General features: G+C 39.5%; 1 protein-coding gene across 1 annotated transcript in view; it reads left to right on the top strand.

Annotated features, from left to right (window-relative positions):
• The window catches only part of LOC104279686 (transmembrane and TPR repeat-containing protein 4-like), a gene marked incomplete at its 3' end in the record, with an annotated part of 26,488 nt that extends 16,198 nt beyond the window's left edge, over nucleotides 1-10,290 (top strand). The window contains exons 5-6 of the mRNA XM_009877061.1: nucleotides 7,446-7,543; nucleotides 10,198-10,290. Coding sequence (XP_009875363.1) covers nucleotides 7,446-7,543; nucleotides 10,198-10,290 — 191 coding nt within the window. The remainder of the gene's footprint in view (nucleotides 1-7,445; nucleotides 7,544-10,197) is intronic.
• Nucleotides 10,291-11,525: the final 1,235 nt, after the last annotated feature.

The following is an 11,525-nucleotide window of genomic DNA, read 5'->3' on the forward strand; positions in this document are numbered from 1 at the left end:
TGCTAAAGACAATCAGGAGATCAGAAAAATATTCATGTCAGACGGGAAAATTTCCAGAGGAAAACAATGTGTTTTGTAAAGCTCAAGATATACTGAAGCTTGTTAGCCTGATGTGTTTCATTTGTAGTTTTGGTGGATTTTGGGGTAGACGGTTTCTTTTGGCCCGAATCTGTAGCATTATTTTTTTATTTACTTTTTAAAGTTTTAAGCCTCTAACACTCTATGTGGGCTATAATTATGTCTTACTGAAATTCTACAATTCTCTTACTTCTTCCCCAATAAACAGTTTTTGTTGTTACCATCTTTGATAGGATAGCATTTATATTTTCAAGGAACTAATCTGTTGTTCTCATTCTGTCCTGCTGTTTTAAAACACAACTGTGGGGACAAATCCACTGCATAGGCTTTGGAGACAGCAAGAGCTGACAACTGTTTAGGTATGTTCCGAAGGGAATTGTGGGTTATTAACTTTTTTGAATTTTAATGCAGCTTCTCTGGGAGTTCCTAAGGCAATTTAAAACTGCTGTGGTATTAATTCTGCTTTCCTTTGTCTTCAGCTTTGACAGTTATCCAGTTGCGTGTATTTACCATCTGCACTGGTGATCTCTGAGTGATATAAAAGGATGAGTTCATGTGAATGATATTGGCCTGGATATTAAATAGGGGATCAACCACTTGATCCTGTGCTGTGACTTCTATGACTTTGTTCTGGTCGTGTGTTTCTGTTTTGTTCTGTGTAGTTGCATGTTCATCATCTACTGGTTCGTTGCTAATTTAATAAAGCATGCGAAGTAGACTGTAGCGATGAGTTTTTGTCAATATTGGAGGTTTGTATTATGGAGATTTTCCTTTAGATTGGAAACATTTGTGTCTCCGCTGTAATCATTGTTAAGATATGAGGAATTTGTTAGCTATTTCATAGTTGGTCAAGAGGTATTTGTTACTATTAAACAGGTGGGCCCTGATTTCTCAGCTGTGCTGTACTGTTCATATTTGAACTTACTGTATGTGGAAAAGCTAACAATTTCATTATTTTAGTGGGCAGAGGAGAAACAATAACCTTTTATTGTAGAATTAGTGCTAACTTTGGCTTGTTCAAGATGGTGTAATTCAGAGATAGGCTACAGTAGAGGGATCATCTATATGTAATGAGTTTGAGGTGCTTGGATATGTTTATTATTATTGGAATGGTATTTGCTATTGTAATTTCATTATTAAGTGAAGCACTGAGCTGTAGTAGTATGTGCATTTGGAGACACACAAGGAGATCTCAAGCTTAAGTTAATTATAACAATGGATTTTTATGTGATCTTTTAAGATTGAGTTATTCTTCCCCCCTTAGCAATTCACAAGCAGGGAAATCTTAGAGCTTGTTTAGATGACTGTTTGTAGTACTTCAGTTGGAAGATTCTATCCCCACAGGCAAGGCAAATCAATGGAATATATGAACATTTGTGATCTACTTCAGTTAAAAATTAAAACTTCCTGTGAGAGCACAACTTTGCTTTGCTTTGCCTTTTGAAGGAGTAGTTGCTTTCACAGAATCAATTACTACATTTTGCCTCAAGATGGTGACTTTTTAAACTGCTTGAAGCTGTCACCTGGCTGAGCCCTAAGATGCTCAGTTAGCTTTGAAGAAGAAGATGCCAAATGTCTAAATGACTGAATTGGTAATAATTGTTTGGGATATTGTTAGTTTGACTTTAAGAATTAACTTGGTACTCTAAATGTAGTATTTTCATATTCATAACTTCTGAGGAATTTGTTTTCATTGACTTGTGGATTTAGGACATTGCAAAATAAGGTCTCTCTCTCATTCCAAAATAGGGTCTCTTGAAATCGGATTAGCATTTAAAAAGGTGGAGTGGAAGTGTATTGTGAATGTGCTGCTCATAAATTTAAGATCAGTCATTTCCATTCTCTGAAACACTTTGTGTATGCCTTGTTGCCCTAGGGATGCTTATACTTAAGTCTAGTAGTCTAAATGGAGGAGCCCTCATTATTTGTTTATAGTTTATATAGGTATTTCAGTGAATCCCCTCAACTTTCAGACTTAATGTACTCCTGAAGAGGGACCATCTGAGCAACGATTTTTGTTTTTGTATGGAAACACTATATTTTTCTAGCTTTAAAAAGAAAAAAAAGTGCTCTGTTCTTTGGCATGCTTACAATTTTGTCCATCTGTTAGGTGGCATCATGCCCACTCACAATATGGTGTACCAGTTTCAACCAGACACAGGTGCCAGCGAAAGATTGGTTTTGGTTTCTGTCACAAGATTTTTCTGGAGGGAAGCAACACTGTATTAGGGGAATGTGCTTTGTTAGACTGATTACTTCTGTTGGCATGTGTGTATGTCGTAATAATAATTAGCACTTATGCAGCATTTTACATTTTCATATCACTGTTAAGGAAAAAAAAGATTGGAGGCATTGCTGAATGACGGTCTTTTGTACCTATTTTTCCAGCCTAGTTTACTGAGATTTCTACGAGGGAGTGGGGTGGAGGGGAAGGCAGGGGAGGGGATGGATGTGGTGGGGACAATGGAGTTTTGTGTCGACAACACAAGGAACAAGTGCAAGATAAAATGTTTCTTAATTGAAATTCTTTGAAGTCTAATCACTGATGAATTTTCATAATATTAAAATTCTGTATATGACTGTATTTACCTTTTAAGGCTGCAAAAGAAAACAAAGAAACGGAGTGTGGGTTTTAGGAGGAGATCTTGATCATAGAATGGTTGAGGTAGGATGGGACCTCTGGAGGTGACCTGAGCTGACATGCTCAAGCAGGGTCACCTAGTGTCAGTTGTCCAGTACTGTGTCCAGATGACTTTTGAAAATTCCCAAGTATGGAGACTCCACAGCCTCTCTGTATGACTTGTGCCAGTGCTTGACCATCCTCTCAGTAAAAAAGTGTTTCCTGATGTTCAGAGGGAACCTCCTGTGTTTCAGGTTGTGCCCGTTGCCTCTGGTCCTGTCACTGGGCACCACTGAGCAGAGTCCTCTTTGCACCTTCCCTGCAGGTGTTTGTACACATTGATGAGATCGCCCTAACCCTTCTCTTCCCTAGGCTGAACAGTCCCAATTCTCAGCGTTTCCTTACAGGAGACGTGCTCCAGTCCATTCATCATCTTACATCATCCCTTTGTTGGATTCACTCCAGTATGTCCATGGCTCTCGTACTGAGGAGCCCAGAACTCCAGGTGTTGTCTCCTCAGTGCAGAGGAGAGAAGGATGGTCTCCCTTGACCTGCTGGCAATACTTTGGCTAGCATAACTCAGGACACCATTAGCTGTCTTTTCTACAAGGGCATGTTGCTGGCTCATGTTCAACTTGGTGTCCACCAGGACCCTCACAGAATCACAGAATGTCAGGAGTTGGAAGGGACCTTGAAAGATCACTTAGTCCAGCCCCCCTGTCAAAGCAGGATCACCTACAGCAGGACACACAGGAACACATCCAGGTGGGTGCTATGAGAGACGGTGTCAAATGCTTTACTGAAATCAAGGTCCTTTCCTGCCAGATTACTTTTCAGCTGGTTGGCCCCCAGCATGAACTGGTACCTGAGGTTGTTCCTCTCCAGGTGCAGGATTTTGCAGTTCTCCTTGCTGAACATGAGGTGCCTGCCAGCCTATTTCTCCATCCGGTCAAGGTCCCTCTGACTGACATCATGACCTTCTGACATATCAGCCACTCCTCCCAGTTTGGAGTCATCTGCAAACTTGCTGAGGGTGCCCTCTGCCTCATCATCCAAGTCGTTAACGAAGATGTTGAACAGGACTGGACTCAGTATTGACCCTTCGGGTACACCACTGGTTAGTTACTGGCCTCTTATTAGTTTATGCCACTGATCACAAACCTCTGGTCCTGGCCATTCATCTAGTTTTCACTCCACCTCACTGTCTGCCCATCCAGCCTGTATATCAACAACTTCTTTATGAGTGTATTAGGGGAGACTGTGTCAAAGGTTTTACTAAAGTCCAGGCATTTGATGCTGTCTTCCATAATATCCTCATTATGGGTCCCTCATTATTTCTCTTTTGCTGGGTGCTTTTGCCATCTCTGAGAGTCCATACTTAAGCTTGACTACGCTTGATGTGCTGAAACATTCCTGGCATCCGAGGCTTGGAGTGCTCACAAGGCAAACCTGTTTCTGCACAACTTGGAGCGTGTGCCTATTGAATCGCAAATGATTATCAGGCCGTTTTGCTAGAGCATTTCAATTCCATTTGTCAATGGAATTCTGACTTCTCCTTAGTATGATTCCTGGCCATTGCAGCCTGGCAGCACCTTGGGACTTAATCAATGTGTCCTTATTCCATCATCTAAATTTTTTTAATTATCTATTAGAACCAGATGAAGGAAAGACCCTATCCAGAATGTGTCTTTACATTTTTCACAATGAGTTAGACTCTTAGTGTAGTTTTTCAGCTGTTACTTGTACCTATTCTGTAATAACTTCCTCATGCCTTATTTTTTCTGGCATGTTTGACACTGTCTACTGTGGTATTCGTATGCCTTCATGAAGTCAAGGTGTAGGATGTTTACAAGTTTGTTTTCATTAGGAAGACTCCTTTATTTTCCTTTTTTTCCTCATCCAAGACAGAAATTATACTTTGATAAAAATGGCTAAAAGATGTCTTTGGCAAACAAATAATAATATCTTTTTATGTTTTAGAGGGTCACCTAGAAAATATTTTAAGTCTTTTTTTTTTTCTCAGTAATTCGGATCAGTCAGCTTTGTTTCCTTAGCTTATCCTTTCATATCTCTTTTCCTGTTTAAAACTAGGCACGTAGGCATTGTTTTGATTTATTTCAAACCTCATGTTTTTTCATGATTTCTCAGAGTTACTTCTGAGTTACCTCTGGTTGAGATTACTCTGGGTTGTATAGGACCTGTTGGAGTGAATTTAACCACTCATTATAATTTAAAACAGATTAACTTCTCCGTAAATTCTGTATCTTGTAGTTCACTACTTTTGCTTTTGTTCTTGATCCCTTTTGGCTCGTGTTGTGCTTACCCTCTGATTGCAGCTGACCTCTTTGTGGAAAAAAATGAAGCAAAAAGGCACAGAGCACTTCTGTTTTCTTGGCATTGTCCATTTTCTTTCCCGCTGAGTATTGGAATAGCTCCTTCCTTGCTGCAGTTCTGCTTACTAATATATCTGCAGAATTGTGGATTTTCTTCTTTACGTGTATTACCTTTTCTTGTTTTGTTATGTGACCTTTCCAAGTTTGTTTCTGTATGAGTGTGCTGCTGTTACACTTGTCCTTGAAAATTTGACTTAGTTTCTTTTTTCTGATTACCCTTACGTTCTGAATCATCAAAGCATTTGTGAATCACCAGCTGGTCTCTTACTATATATACTTCCTACTATCTTCCATGTTAAGATAGTATTTGTACACTGAATACTGCCTCTCTGGTAAGTGCTTAGTTGCCCTCACTTCTTTTCAAACAATTTAATTCTGGGAAGAAGAACTATCAAAGTAGAAGGAAGTATACAAAAAAAACCAGCCAAAACTGAATTTAAAGAGCTGTCAAACAGACTACGGTCAGTTTGACTGTTCTGAATAGTTGAGAGAGTTCCTTTAAGGGATGAATTTAGGATAGATTCTTTTTATTCTTAGCAATACTGTTAAAATGAGTTTTGAAGCTCCTTCCTCCATGAATTGCAACCCCCAGCTCTTCTGTATAACTGATGTGAGCTGGAGTTTCCTAGTTGCTTTTGTTTTGTTTGTTTTTAGATTGCAGTGTTTCTTTAGTTTAGTCCTTATGTGTTTCATATTTCCCTGTTTTGTTTTGGTGGTGTTGAGATGTATATGACTCCTTTCCTTCAGAAGGCTTTCTTTTAACTTTATAACATCTGCACCTCTGATGTTAAGTCTTACTTCACCTGTGAGGACATAATTTGGAGTGGAAGGAAGAGGAACAAATGCCTACTAGGTATTGCAGTGATGAATCTCAAACATCTTAACACCCCGTGGAAACTTTAAATCTTAGTTACGAAAAGAGTGCTAGGAGCAACCTCAAGCTGTTCTTCCACATATTTTTATGAAAACTCCTGCTCTCTGCCACAAAAGCAGTTGCTTCAGAATGAGAGGAGAGGGCAATGTCAGTAAAACATTTTCATGCTTGTGGTTATGGTTTGTGTCTGACCCAATAACATCTAAGCTAGTATACTAGTTTCCCTTTATAATCAGTGAAGAGAGCGAGCTACTCCTCTGAGAGGTGGATAACTACGTTTAATTAGGTAACAATCCATAAAGCTAGTTAGAAAGAAAGCCTCGAATACTAGCTTAGCTGTAGGTGCCTGCTTCTGGTGAAATTAATCTTAATTCTGCCATTTACCCTTTTCATAGACCATTACTACAGTTCTGTTTAAGCACTGAGGGTCAAACCTGCATTAGCAGTAGGGAAGAACTGCTTGAGAGATCAAGGAAAGTAGGAAAGGGGTTCAGTCAATGAATGTAGAGTTCAACTTTGTTTTTTCACGTGCCAAGTCAAAGATTGATTCTTGTGATGCCTGTAGTGCCCATATTGCTTGAAGCAAGAGACTGTCTCTGAATGAGCAGAGTGCTTCCTTCCCTCTGTTGCTTGCACCTGTGGAGTAGAGGTTGTGACAGGTATGTTTTTATGTGAAGTACCCATGTACCGTGTGTGTGATAGTGCCTTGGCTGAAGTTGGGCTTCTTGTTATATTAATCTCAGAAAGGCCTGCCTGTAGTACCTAAAATCAGCTACGTGGTGCAGTCTTTAAAGACTCTTTCTTTGAGTAGAAGCCGTAGTTACTCTTGATCTCTTAACCCCAGAGTGCCTCACCCTGCTTTAAAACTGCTTCCTGAGCGCAAGAACTAACTGCTTCTCTGCTCAGATGCTGAAATTTTTGAGCTCCGTGGCATTCCATTGCAGTGCTAATGAAATGACACGAGGTACCTGCTAAATGCAGCAGCCCTGGAGAAGCAGCATATTGTGCCTTTGTAGATTAGACTACAGTTAAAACAGCTTGTGTGTGTGACACTTCAGGTGCAACCATTAGAAGGACTTTCTTGTTCTTGCTGTAGCTTGGAAGAGAATGACCAGTAAGGATAGAACCTAGCTAAGGATGATAAATGTGTCTCAATATTGGGAATTAACCTTTGAAGATGATGAATTGTGGAAACTATGTGAAGCTTCTGCCATTCTAATTAATCTGGCAAAAATGTCTAGCGAATAGGGAAATCCGTAATGTCTCTGAGAGTAGAAAATGACTGCAATAAAGGGACAAATGCCAGCATATTGCAGCAGGTGCCCTGTGCTTTTTAAGTCTGTGTATCTAGATCTTGACTGATAGAGAAGATTGTGACATTAAATGCTGTATATTTTTTTAAATTCTAATTTTAATTTAGGTTTATACATTTAAAGGTAAAATTAAAAATCTAATGTTATGGCATGCTTTATTTTGACAGATAAGGAAGGGCATCATTTTTCTATATTCTGGGTGCTGGTGAGTGTTATCCTAGGTGCAATAGCCATGCTCTGCAAAGAACAAGGGATTACGATACTGGTAAGAATCCTCTCATTTGACAGCATTTTGACCTCAGCATCTGTCAGATGCAGTTGTAAAGTCTACAGTTATTAATCTTCTCCACAGCTAATCACATGCACACCCTTTTGTTCTGTTCAGAAAACTAGTTAATGTTGACATAAAGCAGTGTTCTAGTAGATATGTCCTGATTGTATCCCTGCCAATCTGTTGGAATTCCTCATTTTATCTTTTCTAAGCAGATTGCATGTATCTGTTAATTGTTTGCAAAATATTAAAGATTTACACTGTTGGTTTCAATGTGCATCGTATCTGTTGGCTTTGGTTTTGAACATAGTTGTTGAGATAGCAGACCTACAAACCTCTTGTTGAAGGCGTATATACAATATGTATAGAAAATATATAACTGGAGGAGAGTGTTTTTAAAAGCTCCACCCTGTTGCTGTTGTGGACAGTGTAATTAGAAATAGGGCCACTGTTTATGTGTTTCTGATGCTGATTCTCTTACTTCTGACCCTTATTTAAGGATCTGTCTGTGCAAACAAATGCAGTTACTTTATGTTCGTTGTGTTCTTGCTTTTTATTATTTCAGTGAAGCCATTCTGTTTTGGGTGACCAAATCAACCACCTGAAATGCTACAACTGTGATTTTTTTACCTTTTATGTAGCCATATATCTGTATAAATAAATCTACTTCATAGCTTTAACTGCCGTAGGTAAAGCGACAGAGTCAGCAGAATCCTTTGCAGCCAGGACCCTCTTGTCCTTGCAAGTCAAACAAGGGAGAAGAAATTAGAGAAAACCTCTTGGTTTAAGACAGTATTTTTGGATAGATGTTTGTGGAGTGATGTATTTTTTCAAAGATATCTGTAAGGAAAACTTAAGGAAATCTCTTAAAATGTGGTGTGATTATTTCCTTTAGTAGTATGAAGTAATCTTTCTGAGCTAGCAGACACAGAGTTGTTATTGGATCTGTGGTTTTTATTTGTTTATGGTTGCATTGCTAGGATGATTTATTTATTGTTGTGCTGAGGGGCACAGGTCAGAGGGATGAAGGGATAAATCACAATAAAAAGATTGCTTGTAGGCTGAATGTATTTAAAAGGATTCTTGCCTTCCTAACTCCACCAAAAGCCTTTTAACTGACAGGTGGCCTTTCTATGTGGATTAACACCACTCTCTAACCTATCTTCTGTCTTCTTCATCTGACTGTTAGAAAAAGACTTGCAACCTCTCCAGTGTACTATCTCTTTGCCTCATCTGCAACTATTTTTACTGTCTTTTTTTCCATTTAGTCTTCTGAACATTGAGGTAATTTCCAAAGTTATTAGGATGTAAGCTAAATGTTCAAGGATCCTCATGGTTGGTGATTACTTGAAAGATTTAAGGGAAAATGTTAAAGTTGGATTTTGCTTATCACCTCAACAGAATTACCTCTGGTTTTGTTTTGTTTGCTTCCTTGGGAGTAATACATACAAGTGTAGTCCTGCAAAGCACTGAATATGCTCTAGTTTTATGTGTAGTGGCTGACGTCACATAGAACTTTGCAGCAACTTCCACTGTATGTATATTGGTGCAACTGCAAGAAAAGCCTAATACCTCAGGTAAATCTGAGCCTTTTTATTGTGGTAACAATTTATGTACCCTTTAAAAATAGTATTTCTGAAACCTGACAGTCAAAAGATACAATTTTGCACAGCAAAAAATAAGTGGAAGACTTAAAGAACCTGCACCTTTCTGAGGAAAGCATTGTCTTTTGACTGCAGCATTTATGCTGTTAAGCATTTGGGAAAGAAGATGGAGAGCAGAATATTACTGTGACCATGTATACAGGATCTAGCTTGCTGGTACATGGTATTCCCCGAAGGGTTATTCCATGTAGCAGGAGAATCTGCATTACAATAACATGATACTCTACTCATCTGTGTGGCCAGTAGGACCAGGGAAGTGATCCTGCCTCTGTACCGGGCACTGGTGAGACCACACCTCAAGTGCTGTGTGCAGTTCTGGGCTCCACAGTACGGGAAGGACATTGAGGTGCTGGAGAAGGTACAGAGAAAGGCAACCAGAATGATCAGGGGACTAGAGGGTAAGTCTTAGGAAGAGAGGCTTAGGGAGCTGGGGCTGTTCAGCCTGGAGAAGAGGAGGCTGAGGGGAGCCCTTATCACTCCCTACAACTACCTGAAAGGCAGCTGTAGTGAGACGGGTGTTGGCCTCTTCTCCCTAGTGAATAGCAACAGGACAAGAAGGAATGGGTTCAAGTTGCACCAGGGGAAGTTTAGTTTGGATATTAGGAAAAACTTCTTCGGCAAAAGGGTGGTGAAGCACTGGAATGGGTTGCCAAGGGAGGTGGTGGAGTCACCATCCCTGGACGTGTTTAAAAAATGGCTGCATGTGGCACTTCAGGAGATGGTTTAGTGTCAGGGTGTTGTAGGGCTGTAGGTTGGACTTGATGATCTTGGGGTCCTTTCCAACCTTTATGATTCTATGATTCATCTGAGCTCAGATTCTCAGTTTACCATTCTGCCATAATTTCTACCAATGTACGTCTCCGCTTGGAATCAGAATTAAGGTGTAACTCGTAGTAGAAATGGAATTTAAGATGTATTTAAAACAAATTATATTTGTGGTGAGCTATTCCATCTTATGCTCTTACTTTTCTCTTGGTTGCACAGGGTTTGAATGCAGTGTTTGATGCACTGGTAATTAACAAGCTAAATATTTTGGAGGTTATTCAAAAGTTACTACATAAGGACAAGTCATTGGAGGTGAGTCCTCAAAGATTTTGTTCATTCTGGCCATTCACACAGTCATGTACTGAAAGACAAAGATACAATTTCTGACAGTTTTATTGTAGTTGAGAGTTAAGAAAAATAGAGATATTTTTAGTTAGCCTCATAAGGCAATGTGCTATGACCTTCTCTGCATCCCATGATTCTATGACATCTTTGCAGCAACATGAGTAGTAATGGCAAAGCATTAGAATTGCATTGGGTAGTGAAATTCATTCCACATTTCTCAACAGTATGTTAAAAATATGGTGTGGAAGAGCTGACTGCTTGATGCAACAACTTCTACAGGCTCAGTAGCCACACACCTGAAATGATTGTTTAATACAGTTCAGTAAGAGTAAAGAGAATGAGATTTATTCAGATTCTCAAATGAGATAGTTGGACATTCACAAAATACATTAAGTATTATGTTTACCTTACCAATCCCATTAAAGTACTACACTGTTTTTCAGGATATAAATTACCAAAGATGAAACAGTTCCTAATACCTTGGGAGTTTAAGATTAAAAATACTTAAGCACTGATAGTAGCTAGGGATCAAATTTCTGACTTTTGTTGATATCACTTAGCTAGTATTGGCACAAATGGAATCTGGCACCAATTGTTTGCACTGGTGAGCAAATCACAGAAACAGTCAACCTCAGGTAAATGATTGATAGCAACGAAATAGACCAACAGCCTGCTAGAACATTGCTGCTGTTAAACAGCTAAATGATTTGGCTCTCCCACGCAAGGTTTAGCAAGGCAAAGGAATCTTCATCGTACTTTGTATCGCTCAATGGTTTCACTGCAGAGAAGTCCTTGCTCACGTTTCTGAGTAGCAAAAGCCCTGTAGGTCTTTTAAATTCCTTTGCAGAGAGTGAAGTGAGAAGTTTCAGGGGCAAGCTGGTGAAGGTGGAATGCCTAGAACCGAAACAGTAGATCTCACCAACAGCGGTTAAGTGAGGGGTGCAGGAATATTCCAGGCAGCAAATAGGAATGCTAGAGAATTTTGGTATATAATGATAATAATATCAATTAGCATATGACAAGGAAATAGTCTAGAGCTGTAGGGGACTAAAGCAGAGTCCTACATGACATCCTGGTTTCCAAGCTGATGAAATATGGATTTGATGGATGGACAATTCAGTGGATAAAGAACTGGCTTGACGGCCACACCCAAAGAGTCCAAGTGGAAGCCAGTGGAATCCCTCAAGGATCAGTACTGGGAC

Source organism: Apaloderma vittatum, unplaced genomic scaffold, assembly GCF_000703405.1.
Source record: "Apaloderma vittatum isolate BGI_N311 unplaced genomic scaffold, ASM70340v1 scaffold759, whole genome shotgun sequence".
Lineage (NCBI taxonomy): Eukaryota > Metazoa > Chordata > Aves > Trogoniformes > Trogonidae > Apaloderma > Apaloderma vittatum.